A 20,345-nucleotide genomic window follows, 5' to 3' on the forward strand; every position below is an offset into this window, starting at 1 on the left:
GCTCTACCCTACCATATCTCAGAGGATCATGTTTGAATCCCCTGCTCTGTATGGGTAAAGATTTCTGAATACCAATGGAGGGATGACTAAATCCAAGAGATCCTTGTAATTATATTATACGTGCCATGAACAAGGACAATAATGTTTGCTCTGTCTCATTGGATGGGGAAGTGGATTTGGGCTGTGGCCCAATTGGATTAGGTGAACAATGTCCCAAATTCTTTCTGTGCTTCAGTTGCACAATGAATCCTGAAACTCAGTGAATGGACAAATCAGTCTCCTTCCCTAATTCCTAATGGCAGTGTGTGGGGCAGGCCTTGTTGGGTCTGAGAAGATTTGAGGCCAAAAGAAGGAATCAAATAATTTAAAAAAAATCTTAAGCACCTAGTCAGCTCTGCGATATGTCATTGGCACAAAAACTGGGGATTTACTCTATTATTTCCACCTCAATGAGTCATGTTCAGCAGTGTCAAATTAATGTTCTGTAAACAGGTTTTACCAATGTAATCCATTGTTCAAAGAATTCCAAGAAATTCTAGGATAAAATGAGATGTCCCTCTAAAGGAGTAGCTGGGGGCACCATAGAGCACGTAGTAATAGACCTGGACTTAGCAGGACTTGAATTTAATTATGGCCTTAAACATTAGCCATATGACTCTGAGCACATCACTTAAATTTGCTTTAGTTTTGTTTAAGTTTGCTTTAGTTTTCTCATCTGTTAAATAGGGATAATAAGATCGCCTGCCTTCCAGGGGGTACTCTGATGATCAAAGATGAGATAATAATTGTAAAGTGCTTAGCATAGATCCTGACACATTACAAGTGCCATATAAATGCTATGTATTATTAATTTATGACTCAGTTTAAGTACTTCTGTGTGGAATCCTTCCTAATATTCCTAAAAGCTGGTACCCTCCCTTCTAAACTCCTAAGCTGCCTTTTAGTAAATGTATTTATTCACTGAATGTTCATGCCATGTACATATGTATTTATACACAAACTTCTTATTGCCTAGTAAAATCTAAGCATCTTGCAAGTAGATCTTGATTCTTTATATGTACTCACATCCCCAGTGTCTAGAACAGTGTACCTCACATAATCAAAAATACTTGAGAAGAGTTTGCTGATTGATAGATTCAATATTAAAAGACTTTCACATTGACTTGTCCATCTTTCTAGGCTGATTCTGCATTATCCCTTCTCAAGAAATCTCAAGTCCAAGCCATCTGACTTACTCAGCTTTGTACAATTTTCATAAAATCCAAGATTAAAAAAAATTTTTTTGAGAAATAAAATTTCAGGAAAAGAAGCTTGCTAACTCCTTGAAACCAGAAAATGAACTGTTTGGAGAACATGTGATAAAGAAATTTCCACTGCACCAGAAGATACAAAATCAATTTTGGGATGTAAATGATTGAACTGAATGGGGTTGAACACATTTATTCTGAATGTAAACTCTTATGCCAAAGGAGGACTGCCTCATAATTAGCCTTTTTTTTTTTTGTCAATGTGCCTAGGAAACATTGGTTTTGCTCTCTCTTTTCTATTTCCTTCTTATATCTAGCTAGTGTATTTTCCTCTTAGAAAGTGCAATAGTGTATGTACCTTTAGTTAGACGATTTTTAGAGGTATAAGATACTTATGTTTAAATGATCTATTGGGGAGACTAGTCTCCCAAAGGATCACAGGGGTATGGTAAAACTGGGATTGACTCTCCCCTTGCCTACTTTTAAATTTAATCAACCAAAAGCATAGATACTCTTACTTAATACTATGTTTGGGAGGTTTTGCAAGCCACTTACTAAAGCTTCAATCTCCCACCTTTATGCTTTTGATTCTTGCTCTGAACCTCTGCCCCCTTAGAATTCCATCTCTCTTCAAAGTCCTGTTCAAATATAATCTTTCTCTTTTCCTGGTTTCCCCAAATGTTTGCTTCTTCCCTGTATCCACTCCCACTCCCACCCAAGGAAATAATAATATAATGATATCTGTGTATCTATGACTCTAGAGACCTGGCTATGAAAATATTGTATCAGTTCAGGACAAATTATGTTCTTTGAAGACAGAGACTTCACATTTTAGAGTTTGGCACAGGATCTGACATGCAACATTAATAAATGATTGTGGATTGAATGACAAAAGTAATATATGACCTTGTGTACAGGACAGGCAATCCAGCTTTTGTTTCTCTCAGGGCATGGGAAATTACAAAAACTTGAACTCTATTAGGGGAAATAAGAAACATACATACATGCATCATAGGCATTGTACATATATATGTGTGTTTGTATATACACATATGTATACTATATATGCATATACTTGTACATAAACCCATTGAAATATGCATCATATATATTTGAAAAATATGAAATATGTATTTGAAATAATATATAAAATACATAATATATATTTGAATGGATTTGTGATATGAGTGATTTATATATCTACTCTCTGTTATTTATCCAGTCTTCTCAGATCCATGTTCTCTCATTGATGCCCTGGAACCCTTTGTAGCCTAAGGAATAGCCTCTGACTCTGTTTGTTGGGCAGCAATTGGAGTGCCCATGTTTTACTCTTTGCTCAGTCATTATGCCTTCTCCTTTTTTGAATGTGTATCTCCTACATCCCTCTAAGACGTTGTTGTAGAAAAGGTTCTTATTTGTTTTGGTCAAAAGAGTTTCCTTACCAGGTGGTCCCTAAGTTCATGAAATTAAGGTCTGGATCACATTTCCCACATTATCATTTTTGTTCAAGTTGATTCAATAAGAATAGAATTCAGTAAGAATTCTCTACCCTCAACAATTCAGGGCACTCATTTCCCTTGCCTTGCCTTGCCTTTCCTTCCCTTCCATTCCTTCCATTCCCTTCCCTTCCTTTCCCTTTCCTCTCCTTCCCTAATGCTGGCAGCTTCCACTTCATTGTCTGACACTCTATCCTTACAGGAAGACAAAAGGTGGGGGCCAATAATCGGAGAGGGAGTGAGCCATGGGGCCCTCAGCCTGCCCAGCCACTGTGCTTCTCTCTGCCAGGGCCTGGGTGGAAGTTTGTGTAACACCTTGGGTAAACACTTCCTCATTTAGGGGCAGGAGCAGTCAGAGCTGGAGCTTCTCTTCTCTCTGAGGCTGGAGCCCCAAGGGTGCAGCCCCAGCTGTGCCCTGGGGAGCTGAAGTGGAGCTGAACTGAGCTGAGCTGAGCTGAGCTGAGCCAAGCCAAGCCAAGCCAAGTCAAGCAGGTGGGACTGGGCAGCCAGGCAGCATGCTCCCCGGGCTACTGCTGGCCACAGTTGGGATCCTTGTTCAAATGCCAGGTAAGCTCATTGTCAGGGTATGTGGTTCTAGGGAGTGGCTGTGGAGCATTTCTCTCCTCCCCAAACCCTTTTCTCATGTTCGTAGAATCAATGATAAGAGCTGAAGCCACTTTAAAGGCTATCTCAGCCTTCTTTTATGAATGAGGAAACTAAATCACAGAGAGGTGAAGAACATTCTTCACAGTTACACAGGTGGTCAGTCTCTGAGGTGGGATCTGATTGCCCTATTCACTACATCACACTGCTTTGGTGTTCATAGAATCTGCTTTAAAAAGCTTCATGCTGTCATGAATCAATCTAGGAGCTGAAAGAGTCGCCTCTAAAACCATCCCACCAAATGCTCATCATGCTGGCCTTGCTAGATGCCAGGGAGGAGGGCATTGCTGACACCAAGGGCTGAGTCAGAGGGGCTAAGCCCTGGGACCCTGGGGTGGGGGAGAAGTGACCTCTCAGGCCATTGAGTCCAAGCCATACCGGACTGAGAATCCCCTCTGTAAAAATCTCAAGTGATCTCTCTGTCAAACTTGAAGACCTTTGGGGAGTAGGGAGCTAGGACTTTCTAAGATCAAGCCTCAGAGGATCAGTCATTACATCTACATATAATTGGGGGGGGTAGAATATTTTTTTTAAAAAAGGTCCTTAGTGATAGAACTTACAAGGATACAAAGATCTCTATTACAATATCTCAGATGAGTGGTCATCCATCCAGAGAGGGTGTCTCCAGCCAACTTAAAGTTGTATGTATGTATGTATGTGTGTATTTAGGACATGTCTAGTCCTTTGATGCTTTGGTTGGTCAGATCATGGGCCAGGGAGATCGTGGTGCAAATTACTGATGCCATGTTACTTTAGACACCTATGATATAGTGGATAAAGCAATAAACTCAGTAAGATCAGGATTCAACTCTTGTCTCTGACAATGACTAGATAAACCACTAGTCAAGCTGCTATTTCCTCAACAGCAGAGTGGAGACATTAATTCCTTATAATCTCTCCTGTCCAAAAGTGGCCTTATTTTACCATTATCGACAAGGTAGAAATCACAGGCAAAAAACATAGGGAATGAGAATATTGAAAGAAGTGGAAGGAAGGCAGTGTGTATGGTGAAAATTCAAATATTCTCTAGATTTGGAATCATTGGTTTAGAGCTAGAAGAGGTCTCATAGTTATCACATGGAAACTGTCTTCCCAAGTTCAAAATTCAAGTCCAATTTTGACATTTTCTTGGGGGACCTTGAAGAAGTCAGGTCATTTCTTTGTCCATTTCTTCCCCTGGAAAGTGAGGAACTTATCCTGGATCACTCATAACATCTCCTTAACTCTAGATCCTGGGACTGATTTGGTTAAAGCATCTCATGTCTATAAAATGTCGAGATATTATTTAGTGGAGGAAATTTTAATGTGAAGATGAAACTGACCACAAATGTGAAGAATTCAAGAGGAGGAACAACAGTGTTCTGGTCACCCCCAAGAGCACCTGTGGGCATCCTCTATTTCTACTGAAGGGTAGTGATTGGAGCTGAGATTTCATTGGGTTAAGACACTCTTGAATGAGGAAACTTCCTCCAGTAGCACAATGTTGTATCTTCTTTCACATTTATAGTCTTAGAGAGTTGCCTGGGGGCAGTGAACCTAAGTCTTCTTGACTCCAAAGCTAGTCCTCTTCCTCCTTTCCTACTGTGGTTCCCTTAGAATAGCTATTCTAGTGAAAAGTGTGTATTTATGAGTAATAATATCTCAAATGCTAACATTTTATTATATTCAAGAGAAATGAAGGAGTTGCTCACTGTGAGTAATGGAAAGAGTGCTAATAAAAGTCCTGAGTTTGAATCCTTCTCTGCTCCTAATTAACTATGTCATCATAGTCACTCCTTCTCTGAGGAATAATTTCCTATTAAATGAAAGAGTGTTTCTATGACCTCTAGGGTCCCTTCCATGCCACTAAGAATCACCACAAGGGCAGGATTTGACAACCTCTGCTCCACACTTATGTGGTGCTCCTCACATATGATATTCTATCTCCTATCTCCACGGGCTGGCCTTCATGCTTAGAATGCTGTCTCCTCAATTTAACCTTTTAGAATCTTTGGCTTCCTTTAAGACTCATGTCCCATTGTACCTTTTAGAAGAGCCCTTTCCTTGTCTTTCACCTCTACCCCGGGAGTTAGTACCTTCCTTCTTCTCTGTGAGTCTATCTCCCATTGACTCTGCATGTATTTATTTGTATTCATGTCTTTAGAACACAGGTTCCTTGAAAGGAGGAATTGTTGGGGAGTTTTTCCTTTTCTTTGTATGTCTAGACTAAACACAGTCCCTGGTGCTTTATAAAAACTTGGGGATTGAATGATGTCAGAACAGAAACCATCATCAGGACCATCTGAATCTCTGGTCCCCCCTGGCACATATTGACTGGCTAGTATGAATGAGGTCAAATTGCTTCCTTCAGTGCTCTGGCAAGTCTCTAAGACCAGAAGACAAAGTTTATTCACTACATGTCTCAAAAAAGAGAGTGGCTATGGTAGAAGTTCCCTTCACCTGGAAAGGCATTGTTTTTGTTTGTTTGTTTGTTTGTTTGTTTTTGGTAATATACCTGAAAAGTGGTCTCCCATCTCTCTCAAGAAATCCAGATCCCATTACCTCCCCAAACCACCATCACGCTTTCAGGAAACTGAATGCAAGCCCAGCATACATTTTTGGAATTTATAACCATTGCTCTTACTTCTGCTTCCTTGAGTTCAAGCAGAACAAGAGAATTTTCTAAATGCCTTCCTCACAACAGATCTGTGAGGAAGAACTACCAACATCCCCAGTTTACAGATGAGGAAACTGAGGTTCTTTGAGGTTATGTGACTCTCCCATAGTTTCCAAGTTCGTAGAACTTAGAAGATAGATAGAAGATAGAACATCTTGGATAGAAGAGACAGGACTTGAATATGGGGCTTCTGAGTGGACATCCAATTTTTGTTCTACTTCATCATGATTCCCCTTTATGGAGCCTTTGGGAGGTAGTGGTATTCCACTGGTTTTCCAAGTCACTCCCCACATGATTTATCCCTCGTTGAGTTCTTTTTCTTATGGAACAGAAAGAGAGATATTTCTATTCCTTTTTCCAACTAAAATAATCAAAATGAAAAAGTTAGTGAATGCTCAATTGAGAGGCAGTGGGTGTGAGGGATGCAGTGCCAGGACAGGAGGCAGGGAGACTGGCACTCAAGTCCACTCTCTGAGTGATTGAGTGGAGTTTAAGTCTAGTCTCTGAGTCACTTGTCTGAATGACTACTACCTGAATGATCATGGGTGGCTCACTTAAGCAGTTGCCTGTATCACTGAAGGTGGTTCCCATTCTGAGAGTACCCTATACCAATTCAATGACATGTTCATCATCTTTTCCTGCCCACCCTCCAAACTAAAAGGGTTTATTGAAGCTTTGTGCCACATTGGGTAAGTTTACTGATTCCATCCTCTGATTCTCCTCTCCTTTCCTTTGAGGAAGAAGAATCAGCCCAGATGTTTGGAAAGTACTTTGCATTCCTCAGAGAGATAAAAGGAGCTTTGGGATTTCATTATAGGAAAAGATACAAACAAACATTCATGACGGTTATATATTGAGAGAGAGATAGAGAGACAGAGGAAAAGGGACAGAGACAGACAGGCAGAGACAAAGAGACAGAGACAGACTGAGACAGAGAGGCAAAGAAACAAAGATAGAGACAGAGAGACAGAGATTGAGAGATATTAATGAAATAGAGGGCTAAGTGAAGATAGAGAGTGACTGAAGGGAAAAAATAGATAAGGGATGGGCAGGGGGAAAGAGAGAAAGAAGGAAATATAGATAAACAAAATATGAGAAAATATGGAGTCAAGGGGAGAGACAAGAGATGGGAGAAAAGAGAGGGAGACCCAGGGAGAAGCAGAGTGAAAGACAAAATCTATTCACTGTACCCTGCCATGATGGGCCAATCAATGGCAAGGCAACAAGCATTTGATGTCCATTAGAATATAAACTGCATAAGAACAGAGATGGTTTGATTGTCTTTATAGTCCCAGTGCCTAGCATTGAGTACTTCATAAATGCTTGTTGACTTCTCTTGTGATTTCACTGAAGCAATGGATCCTAACCAAGCAAAAGCTTTTCACTTTCTCACAAGGATGAAATCATTTTTGCTATGAACAAGGTAATGATGTTGCTCTAGACTCTGAACTCTTGCAATATTTCAGCCTTAAAGCTATATGATGACTAATTGTCTCCCAGAGTTGCTTGAGGCTCAGAAAGTGAAGCCATTTCCCCATGGTTGCACAACTAGTAGGTGTCAGAAGCAGGATCAGATCCCAAGTCTTACTTGTGTCAAGTCTAGCTTTCTAGATGCCATGCTGTCTATCAGTTAGTAATCCTCCAAGAGAACTAGGTTACATAGTAAATAATATTGGTGTCAGGAAGATTTGAGTTGAAATCCTTCCTCAGATACTTCCTAGAAGTGTGACCCTGGACAAGTCATTTAGTATCTCAGTCTCAACTTCCTCATTTGTAAAATGCAGATTATATTAACACCACACAGGACTGTTGTGAAAATCAAATGATATGATGTATCTATTGGTGATCCGCTCTATCTTTTATTCTTTTATATTGACCTTCTCCTTGTCTCTCTTTCTATAAAATACTTTGTAAATCTGAACGTAGTATATAATAGTAACTGTTTCGCATCATGCTTGTATTATTATACATTCCCTGGATATGACTGGCTGTGCACATGCTTCAGATTTTTGGAGTCACAGGTCTGAGTTGAGTGCCAAATGCACACCAAAAATGGATGTTTATCCCTGAGAAGGACTCAGTCAACCATATTTGTGGGTAGGTTAAACCAGTTTAAGGGTAACTGTTAGGCCACAAACTTGGAAGTTGGTTAGGGGAGGTTTACCCCAAGCACACGAAGATTTCCTCCAATGGAATGGGAGGATGAGAATAATTTGTTCCAAAGACCATGAAGGGTCATGAGGCTCTAATAACTTGGTCAGATTTCAAGGATGAACAGGCCATTCATTGCATCCCAGTCCATTGCCAGTACTCCTGACTTTAGTCTTGCTCCTGGCCTCCAGTGACTCTGGAAGAGAGAGTGAGGCCATTGACTTTGCATCACTCTAACTCACTTAAATGCCATGCATGCAGAAGACAAGGCATCACCCCATGATGTTACTTGTTCTCTTCAAAAATGAAGGAAAAACAACAGCATTGTGGATTGCACTATTTCATCTGATCACAAAAACAAATAAGCTAAATAATAATGGCTTCCAATAAAAATAGCAGTTTCAGGTTTATAAAGCATACAGTAATTTTTCCAAGGAAGAATCTGAGTCTCCAATAGCTGCAATGCCTTGCCATGGGTCACAGTTCTACTATGGGATTAGACACTGGGTCTTTATTTATCCTGGACCCCATAGGGAACATGGAGTGTCAAAACAATATATATATATATATATGTGTATATATATATATGTGTGTGTGTGTGTATTTACAGAATAAACAAATGGCATATATTGCTTAATTCTTCCCAGTGCAAAATTAGAGGACTTTTACTCACTTCCAAAGGTAGTAAGTTACAAGAGCAATTGAAGGAGGCAGAGAACATAAATACCTACATTTTCCTGTCTATTAAATCAGGTAGTCAATACTTGTTTTTCAAATGCCCACCCAAGGCCAAAACTTTTCTTAGGCCTGGAGAGACATAGAAAAGGAGCTTACATTTAATGGGGAAGACAACAAGTAAGCAAGGATGAAGAAATAAGCTCTGTAGAGGATATAAAGGAAATAATTAACAGAGGAAAGACCTTAGAATTAAGAATGATTGGGGAAATCTTCCTGCAGAAGGTGGGATTTTAGCTGAGATTTGAAGAAAGCCAGAGAAATGGGAAGATGGAGTTGAGGAGGGAGAACATTCTAAACATGGAGGACAGTGTGGAGTCAGTAGATGGAGAGGAACAGTAAAGATGACAGTGTCACTTGATTAAAGAGTATGTAGGTGGATGGAGTATAAGAATTAAGAAGACTAGAAATATAGTGAAATGGGGTCTGGGTTATGCATGAAACTTTGAGCATCAAATAAAAAATTTTGGAGGTGATAAGGAACAATTTGAGTCTATTGACTAAAGGGGTAACATGTTTGGATGTACCCTTTAGAAATCACTTTGGCAGTTGAGTAGAGGTCAGACTGGAGTCTGGATACACATGAGACAGAAATCCCAAACCACAGGTTATTTTGATAGCTTGAGTATGATAGGATGAGGACCTGTACCAGGATCATGACTATCAAAGAAGAGAAGGGGATACAATAACAAATCAGAGGAGTCACTGACTTTGAAGAGCTTATACTCTCCTGAGGGAAAGTTTCTTTTCATCTTCTCCAGCTCCTCAACTGAGGAATTTGGATAGTTATAAATCTCAACCTAAATGGAGTACATGGGGTGACTCCCCAGCCTGGAGTCAAGAAGACTCATCTTCCTGAGTTAAAATCTGGTCTCTGACATTTACTAGCTGTGCGATCCTGGGCAAGTCACTTAATCTTATTTGCCTCTGTTTTCTCGTCTGTCAAATGAACTGGAGAAGGAAATAGAAAGCCAATCTACTGTCTTTGCTAAGAAAATCCCAAATGGGGCCAGGAAAAGTTGGACATGACTGAAGTGACTCACCAACAATATTAACAAAATGGAGAACATTAATTCTGAACTGTGATAGTCATAGTTCATAGTTTCAGGAGAGGAAAAGACTTTAGTGTATATAAGATCCAAACTCATCATTTCACAAAGGAGAAAACAGGTCCAGCTAGTTGAAGGGATTACCCCTGTGTTACACAACTATCAAGGAGGAGTTCTGATTTTAGACTCAGCTTGTCTGACACTAAAGTGAAGGCTCTTTTTGTCTGAATAACCCTGACTCTCCTGTGCAAATGTGAATATATTTTATCCACAAAACCTAAACCTTTGAGGGAATTTCAACCTAGTAAGTAACTTTAAACTAGAAATGAACCCCAAATATTTTTAAAACAGTAGAAGGTCAACTGTGGTTAATAGAGATGACCTTAGAGACAGAAAGTCCTGAGTTTAAGTCACTAACATCAATAAAGCAGTGTGACTATGAACAGGTCTCTTCACCTCCCAACAACCTGAGAAACCCCTTAAGACTAGAGATTATGGAAAAGCTACTGGATCAGTGGATGGAATTTCCACATCAGGGAGTTCCCTGCAGTGATGAAATCATGAGTTACTATCATTACATCAAAAAACATGAACTAAAGCCCATTGTCAAATATTTCATTCAAGTGGCCTCTCTACTTCACTTTCTCTAATACACACCCAACAAACATATAAGTTCTGTGGGAAATTCTGGAAGGTGAGAAAGCAAGAATGAAAATGAATTAGGGGACAAATATTATGTTACACACTGGATTTGTATAATCCCAGGATGGCAGTTACTGTTGTTTGTTCTGCCTGCTTCAAAATAATTAACCTGGACTTATTCAGCTGGGAAGAAGCTAAACTGTCATCTAGCATAAGGAGTCAGGAGCTAAACAATATTTAAGGGTGTGGAGAGCTGCTGGAAATTGATACTAATTGTTCTAAGTCCAGAGCCCTTCCTTCTTGATATCTTCCTCTGATCTAAAAGTTGAATGTCTTTGGAGGGAAATTTAATACAGAGTGTTTGCAGAAAATCCTGTTTAGTAATAACATTAGTGGTTTTCCCACCCTGCCAATCCTAGAGAAAAATGGTTTGTCATAGGTTAAAAGAACTGATTCCTCTGCTCTCATTGTACTTGAACTCGAGAATAGTGTTGGACTTGGATTCAGGAAGATGGTGGTTTCAATGCTGCCTCTTAGATTACAAGTTACAGGATCCTGATGATCACCAAATTTCTCTGAACCTCAACTTCCCCTTTTGAAAGAGGGGGATAATGATGATGTCTCCCTCTTAAGGAGAATTGGCTGAGATAATGAGTATCAAACATTTTGCTAATCTTCAAGCTCTGTGTTCATACGATTCCTTTATTATTCCTTTTTTTTTATCTTAACAAATTCAATGACTAGGAGTTCTGGAGGAAAGACACTAGATTAAGTTAATAAGAAAAGAGGGTTCACACAATACCTCTGATAGCTATAAGTTGTATAACTTTGAACAAGTCATTTAATCCTAAATTTCCTCACCTTTAAAGTGGGGACAATAACAACTCCTGTTATCCCTCTATCACAGGAGTGTTGTGAGTCTTGACTGTGATAATAAATATAAAATATTTTGCAAACCTCAAACTGACATGTAGCTATCAATCAAAGCTACAAAGATCTAGAGCTTGAAGGATGCTCAGACAGGAGAAGCTACTTAGTTTCACACCTTCATTTCAAGTAAGAAGGCCACCAACCAACCAACATTCCCCATTATACTCTATTATCCTCTAATCATTAATATCACTTGTGGTGTCAATAAGTAACCACATAGAAGTTTTATGCATTAGATCTGGGGAAAAAGAAGCCAGTTACTAGAAAATCTACAATGGAGAAAACATTTGTTGAACTTTCCACAATCAGAAAATCTCATTAACTGGGCTGACTGCATTCCAGCCACAAAGACGGTTCACAATGTCCTAGAAAATATGCTGCTATTCATTGCCATTCCCCGGTTTTACAAAGTCTTCTTCAAATTTATAGATTCAAGTGAGAGGTTGCTGGTCTCCATGGCCACCCAAATCTCTTCCCCCTTGCTAGCCCCAATGATCTGTTTTGTTAACTCTCTGGAAGGCAATGTTAGAAAGACAAGGCCCTGAATTGGAAGGAGCATGGGTTCAAATCCCACTTCTGACCATTCCTACCTTGGTGACTTGGGCTGTTCCAGTTGAACTTCTTGAGCCCCAACGACTTTGTTTATAAAATGAGGAGGATAGTTTAGATTTTTCTCAGATCTAGATCTCTGATAATTTGTATATCTCTAATTTAATGAAAATAGAGGCAAGCCTGCACTGTAGGGCTAGAATTTTTCTGCCTAAAACATGATGCAGTTTCCTTTTCCTTCATAGGAGAATTTCAGATTGACTATCTCCATGTGTAGCATGGATAGGAACATCACTTCCTCTCTCTATCTGCTACTGCCTCATAAACATTTATTCTCTTCATAGATATTTTTACATCTCTACTTGTTCTGTGTTGGTGTATATATACATGCATGTATATATGGACATGCGTGTTAATGTATGTGTATGTAAGTATACACATATAATATATTCATGTGTGTGAGTATATTTTAAAACCTTACCTTCAGTCTTAGAATTGATTCAGAGTATGGGCTCCAATGTAGAAGAATGGTAAGGGCTAGGCAATGGGGGTTAAGTGTAACAGTTAAAATTAGTTTCTCTGCTAAAAGTATTGTATTTTTATGAGGTTTATTAAAGACTAAGAAATAAAGAAAATACAAAATAAGAAAAGCACATGTCTAGGAGGGCTGAAAAGCCCACTCAATTTTACTTACTCTACATCTTGAGAGACATGTGTGCTCAGAAGCTGAAGCAAAGAGAGAGGCAAGTAGGCGGTACAGTCAGTTTATATACCCCTTTTGTTCTCAGCCCAGGTGAGGACCTCAGGTGAGATTTTAGGGTATTCTGGGAACTACCAAGGACTTCTGGGAATTGAAGTCTGGGGTTCAAATCTCCATTTTACATTCATAACTTACCCATAATTATACAGCAAGAAAATGCCTGAGATGAGATTTGAACCCAGTTTCTTTCATCTCCAGGCCTGGTGCACTATTCATTGACCCACCTAGCTTCTTCCCTGGTGGTAATTTTGCATGAAAATTCCCTAACTTTTGTAACCTTTGTCTTTGATTTTCAAAAATAAGATGATTTTCAGGCTCCATCGTTTCTCTGTTCATAGAACATGAATCTGTATATTTGCTATTATTTTCTTCCTATTATGTCTACACATAGAATGTTGAAATTATAGATTTAGAGGGAAGGGAAGGGAAAGGAAGGGGAAGGGAAATGGGAAGGAAAAGGAAGATTATTTAAGTTTACATATGGAAGATAAAGTTATAATAATTAGGAAAGTGGAAGAAGTCCTTAGAGATCAATTTGTCTAGTATGCTAACATTTCAAAAGAAGAAACTGAGACCCAGAGAAGTTTCAGGATTGAGAAGTAGAAGTGATCTTCAAGATCATTTAGATCTATGTTGGCAAATCTATGGCATGTGAGCCAGAGGGTGCTGCTCCCTTCCCCTTCTCCAGGCACATTAAACAGCATTTTTTACATCATTTTTTCCTCTGCCCAGCAGCCTAGTAGGAGCACTTTCTCCCTTCCCTTTCTGGGGCAAATGGGTGGCTCACATTCAGCATGAAGGTTGCACTTGATCTCTGAAAAGGTTCACCATCACTGATCTAAGTTGATTCCTTCACTTAATGAATAATGAAATTGAGACTCCCATGGGAATCTGACCTCCATTTGTGTGTGTGTGTGTGTGTGTGTGTGTGTGTGTGTGTGTGTGTGTGCATTTTATCCTTTCCCAAAGTTCATAATTCAGCTCTATTGGTCTACATACTAAGCCTCTTGCATGAGACTTCCTGTCCCATTGTTATGTTTTTGCATTGGTCCTTCCTTTTGCCAGGAATTCTCTGTCCCCTACTTCTGCTTCTTAGTTTATTCCTCTTCATTTAAAACCTGATTCAAATATTATTTTGTAGAGGAGGAGATTTCTGGTTCTCACTTTCCCCTTCTATTCCCTCCCCAATTGCTGGTGTTTATCCCTCTGAGAGGTATCCATCTTATATGTATCCAGTTGCTGACAATATTCTTTCTCAGTAATGCGTGAGCTCTTTGAGAACAGGGATTGCTTTTGTCATTCTTTGTGCCTCCAATGGTAAGTACGATGACTGGCACAAAGAAGGTGCTTAATAAATGCTTGTTCACTGACTGACTCAAACCTCTTAAGCCTAGTAAGTAGCTGAAAATTTATTTAGGTCCAAGTATTCAATGTGTCATTCCTGAGCTTTTGCTGTTATAGCATGGCAAAATGACTTACCCAAGGCAATTTATAGCTCCTGAGTGACAAAGTCAGATAGCTGTATGATCCAATGTTGCTGACCCCAAAATGTTGCCCTTTCCCCTCTTCATCCAATAGCTTACAATGTTCAAGTGCCTCTCAACTTGTTAGAAACTCTATCAGAAGGAGACATTTGGAACTGACTTGACTTGAAATATTGACCTGGCTCTGTTACTCTACTGGTCAAAACTTTCTATGGTTCCATTTTTCCTCTTGAGTAAAATGAAAGCTCTTTTCTCTGATACTAAAAAGCCCTCATTGTGTTTCTCTGTTCTACTTTTCCTCATTGATTTTATAACACTCCCTCTCCTCGATTCTGCCTTCTAGTTACACTGGACCATTTGCTGCTTCTCAAGGGCAATATTCTGTTGCCCACCTAATCACCTTAACTAAGACTACATGACTACATGACTCATGGGACTACAGCACTCTATGTTCTCAACTCCACTTTTGGGAACAGAACAAAACAAATCTCTTCTAGCTTTTTAAGGCTCAATTAGATGCCACCTCCAAAACAAAGCCCTTCCTGATCCCTCTCCGGGTTATTACTATTCCCCATCCCATAATTACTTTGAATATCAATATTTTCTCTGGTTTTTGATATGTTATACGCTTTATGAGTTCCTTGGGATAGGTACCCTTTCTTTGTTTTTGTCTTTACGGTCCCAGAAAAATGGCGCTTTCTATGGCACTTTTCATGTGCTCTTGCAGACCCATGGATTTCATCTCCATAATGAGGATTCCCCAGGGTAGAAGTTCACTCTACCAATGAATATTGGCACCTGCCCTGCCACTTAGAGTCTTGTAGAATTGCCTTCGATACTGAGAGGCTCAAAGAATTGCCCACAATCAGAAAGAAAAATGTATGTCAGTGGCCAAACTTGAATGGGGACCACATCATTTCAGGCCATTCCATCTCTAACGAACCCTTTTGTCTCTCACATGGTTAGCACTTAAGCGATGGCTGAACTGAGATGAAGATTATGCTAACATTGAGGGTGCAGTTTATGATTGTTTTAATTTCAGGCTAGTCCCTATCCCTCTTTTTTTTTTAACCCTTACCTTCTGTCTTGGAATCAATACTGTGTATTGGTTCCAAGGCAGAAGAGTGGTAAGAGCTAGGCAATGGGGGTGAAGTGACTTGCCCAGGATCACACAGCTAGGAAGTGTCTGAGGTCAGATTAGAACCAGGACCTCCCATCTCTAGGCCTGGCTCTCAATTCACTGAGCTACACAACTGCCCCCACCCATCCCTCTTTCTTATATCTGCCTCCTTTGCTCTATATCATAAAAATTAGGGTATCACAAGAAGAATGGAATATGAGTTTGAAATTATCTCTTTATCTTCATTGTCATCATCTCTGATATAATAATATTAGAACTTACATCGTACTTTGAAGGTCTGCAATGCAATTTGTACATGGGTTTTAATTCCATCTCCATTATAACCTTGTGAAAGATAGATAGATAGTACAGGGGATAGAATGCCAGGCCTAGATTCAGGAAGACCTGGGTTCAAATTTCCTAAGATTACTCAATCACAGATTGACAGGATCAGTTAGACACTAGCTCAATGGTTGTGGACAAGTCACTTAACCTTGTTTACCTCAGTTTCCTCATCTGTAAAGTGATCTGGAGAAGGAAATAGCAAACCATTCCAGTATCTTTGCCAAGAAAACCCCAAGTGGTGTCACAAAGAATATGACACAACTAAAATGATCAAAAAGAAACATAGAACAACCCTTTGAAGCAGGTGCTATGATTATTGCCACTTTAAAGCTGAGAAAATTGAAACACAGAGAAGTTATGACTTGCCCAAAGTCACAAGGTGGATCTGAATCAGGATTTGAACTCAAATCTTCCTGACCCTAAGTTTTTCCACGATGGCCCCTGATTGTTTTTCTTTTGTATTTGATCTCCTTATGCTGACTTTCATCCATTCATTATTTCATTAATTCATTCAGATATCTACTCAGAATAAAGTCTATAACTTATACTTTCTGGGTAACACCTTCGACTTATTACAGCCCTGCGGAAATAATCATCACCAGAGCAAGACTGCTGTATTGTTCCATTGCCAGTCTGCACTTGTTTTGTATTTACGTCTCTCTATACATAGTACTTCCCTTTAATAAAATAATAATTTCACTAAGAAGAGGAATTGTTTCATTTTTATCTCTGTATCTCCCAGGAAGTGACACAATGTTTTCACTTAATAAAAATTTGTTGAATTCATTTGATTTGAAATCTCTCTGGGGATGGAATTAGATGAGAACTGGCTTAGAACACTAAATCCAACACGTGATAACCATGTCAGCCCCTGGGCAAAATCTATTACTATATCCAGAGCATAGTTTCCTCATTAGTAAAATGTAGCAGTGTAATTCTGTTCATAGTACATTCCTTCCCCACAGGATCATTAAAAGGATCAAATATAAACTGCTACAGAAAGCCCTTTGCATCCCAATGCTGCTTCAATAAGTCTTCCTTCTTATTTTTCCTAGTAAGAGCTTTTGATGAATCCTCTGGGAAAAAGATATTTGGTGTAATTTATCCACGGAAACGACATGTTCTACATAAGAGAGATGTAGAGGAAGACCAGGGACCCATAAAGCAGGTATGGCATTTGCTAGACTCATGGGTAATTTCACTGATTAGATTTTAAAAACGTGTTTGATGTTAAATTTTTAGCTCAGACAGTTCAAGTCAATTATAGACTCCTCAAGAACAGGGTATGTTTTTTACCTTTCTTTGTATCTGTGGTATTTAATACAATATCTGGAACACAGTAGACACTCAATAAATGCTATTTTAAAAATTGAAAATACATTATTATTTTCAATTACATATAAAAATAATTTTAAACATTCGCTACTTAAAAAATGAATTCAAATTCTTCCCCCTCCCCTTTCCCATTCCCTCTCATTGTGGATATAGTATATACATGTGCCATCGTGCAAAACATATTTCCATATTAGTTACAGATTAAAAAGCCCCAAGAAAAGTAAAGCTTTAAGAAATATACTTTGATTTTATTTCAGGCTCTCTCTAGAGGTTAATAGCGTTTTTCATTATAAGTTACTCTTTGCAACAAAATGGTCTAAGATAATTCTGAAGAACTTATAATGAAAAATGCTATTAACCTCTAGAGAGAGCCTGAAATAAAATCAAAGTATAAAATTTATAAATATTACTTAGCAATATTGTTACTGTGGTAATGTTTTTTTTTGGGGGGGGGAGGGGGTCTGATCACTTCATTTAACATCAGTTCATGTAAATATTACCAGTTTTTTTTTTCTGAAAGCATCTTGTTTTCTATTTCTTATAGACCAATGAATGGTATTCCATCAGAGCCATAAACCACAACTTGTATAGCTATTCCTCAATTGATGGGCATCCCCTCAGTTTACAATTCTTTGCCACCACAGAGTCACTATAAATATATTTTTGTACAAATAATTAATTTCCTCTTAAAAATATCTATGGAATACAGTCCTAGTAGTGTCATTGCTGGGTCAACAGTTTGATATTATGTGGGGTATAGTTCCCAATTGATCTCCAGAAAGATTTGATCTTTCTGGACACCACCAATATGCATTATTAATGCCCCAATTTTCCCATATATCCTCCATCTGTCTTTTTATTTTCTGACATATTAGCCAATCTTATAGGTGTGAGATAGTACATCAGAGTTGCTTTAATTTGCATTTCTCTAATAGCGATTTAGAGTATTTTTCATAGGATTATAGATAGCTTTGATCTAGCCCTAAAATGCCTGTTCATATTATTTGATATTTATCAATTGAGCAATGATGTATGTGTTTTCTCTATAATTTGAGAAATGAGGCCTTTATCAGAGAAACTTGCTGTGATGAAGTTCCCCTAGTTTTCTGCTTTATTTCTAGTCTTGGCTGCATTGGTTTTGTTTGTGCAAAAACTTTTAAATTTTACATAATCAAAATCATCCATTCCATATCCCATAATACTCTCTATATTTTGTTTTTCCATAAATCCTTCTTTTATCCATAGATCTGACTGGTAAACTTTTCAATGCTACCCTAATTTGCTTCTGGTATCACCCTTTATGTCTAAGTCATGTACCCATTTTGTCTTTATCTTATTATATTAGGTGTTAGCCAATACCTAGTTTCTGCCAAATTGCTTTCCAGTTCTCCCAGCAATTTTTGTAAAATAGTGAGTTCTTATTCCCAAAGTTTGGATTTTTCCATTTATCAATTGCTAGATTAGTATGGTCATTTACTACTATGTATTGTGAACTTAATCTATTCCATTGATAAGACATTGTATTTCTTAGTCAATAGCAGATTGTTTTGATGATTACCAGGTATGATATCATTTGAAATCTGTTACAGTTAGGCTACCTTCCTTCTCAATTTTCAAATTGATTCCCTTGATATCCTTGAGTTTTTGTTCTTCCAGATGAATTCTGTTATGATTTTTTCTAGCTCTATAAAATATGATACTTTGATTGATATGTCACTAGTAAGAAAATTAATTTGGTGAGAATTGTCATTTTTATGTATTGGCTCAGCCTACCAATAAGCAATTAATATTTTTCCAGTTGTGCAGATCGGGCTTTATTTGTGTGAAAAGTCTTTTGTAAATGTATTCATATAGTTCCTGGCTTTATCTGAGCAAATTAACTCCTAGGGATTTTATATTTAGATTTATTTTAAATAAAACTTCTCTTTATCTTTCTTGCTGCTGGACTTTGTCGGTAATATATAGAAATACTGATCATTTTGTCGATATATTTTATATCCTGCGATCTTGCTGAAGCTGTTAATTATTTCAATTAGTTTTTAGTTGATTCTTTAGGATTCTCCAAGTATACTATCATATCATCTGCAAAGTAATAGTTTTATTTCATCATTGCTTATTTTAATTTCTTCAATTTCTTTCCCTCCTCTTATTGCTATAGTTAGCCTTTCTAGTACCATATTGGATAGTAATAGTGATAATGGCCATTCTTTCTTCACCCTGATCTTATTGGGAAGATTTCTAGCTGATCCTCATCACAGATAATGCTTGTTGACTATTTTAGATAGATATTATTTATCATTTGAAGGAAAGCTTCATTTGCATTCTAGTGTTTTTAATAGGAAAGAGTGTTGTATCTTGTCAAAAGTTGTTTCTATATCTATATCTATTGAGATATTCAATAGATTTATGTTGGATATGTTACTGATATGGTCAATTATGTTGATAGTTTTCCTAACAGTGAACCATCCCTGCCTGGTCATAGTGTGTGATCTTTGTGGTATACTGTAATCTCCTTGCTAGCAACTTACTTAAAACTTGTGTATCAATATCCATTAGAGAAACTGGTCTATAGTATCTTTTCTCCAGTTTTGCTTTTACTTGTTTAGAATTAGCATTGTATTTGTGATGTAAATGGAATTTGGTAGGACCTCTTAATTATCTTTTTTTTCAAAGAGTTTATAAGGTTTGGGATTGTTTTTCAAATTAAATTAAATTAAACATGAATTCATTCATAAAGCCATCTGGTTCTAGTGACCTTTTTCTTTAGATAGCTATTTGTTAATAAATGCTTGTTGACTAGTTTAATTCCAGTTGCATTCAGTCTAATTTATTGTAAATGCCTGTCTCTTAAAGCATGTTTATCACTATACCTGCCTGATTTTTTGGTCCAGTGATAAGAACATTGACTTTGGAGTCACATAGCAGAGGTTTAAGCACTGCATCCCACCCCACCCCCCAAATCCCCACGTACTTGCTCTATGATTTTGTACATATCATTGGGTTTTCTGGGACTTTCTTTCCTCATTTAGAATATAAGGGTGTTGGATTTGATGGTATATTCAGTACTTCCCATCTCCCAATCAATAGGCCTATAAAATTAGGACTGAATGAAGATCTGAGGCTAATGCCCTTAGTTTTCATTCATTGAACTACCTCATCCACTTGGAGTCCATTGGATGTCAG

At 38.1% G+C, this 20,345-nt stretch overlaps 1 protein-coding gene across 1 annotated transcript in view; it reads left to right on the plus strand.

The window, feature by feature from the left end:
* Nucleotides 1-3,113: 3,113 nt before the first annotated feature.
* The window catches only part of ADAM28 (ADAM metallopeptidase domain 28), a 118,278-nt gene continuing 101,046 nt past the window's right edge, over nt 3,114-20,345 (plus strand). The window contains exons 1-2 of the mRNA XM_007477825.3: nt 3,114-3,310; nt 16,883-16,995. Of these exons, the coding sequence (XP_007477887.1) occupies nt 3,259-3,310; nt 16,883-16,995 (165 nt within the window). The 5' untranslated portion in view covers nt 3,114-3,258. The remainder of the gene's footprint in view (nt 3,311-16,882; nt 16,996-20,345) is intronic.

The sequence above is a fragment of the Monodelphis domestica genome, chromosome 1 (genome assembly GCF_027887165.1).
Source record: "Monodelphis domestica isolate mMonDom1 chromosome 1, mMonDom1.pri, whole genome shotgun sequence".
In the NCBI taxonomy this organism is placed as follows: domain Eukaryota; kingdom Metazoa; phylum Chordata; class Mammalia; order Didelphimorphia; family Didelphidae; genus Monodelphis; species Monodelphis domestica.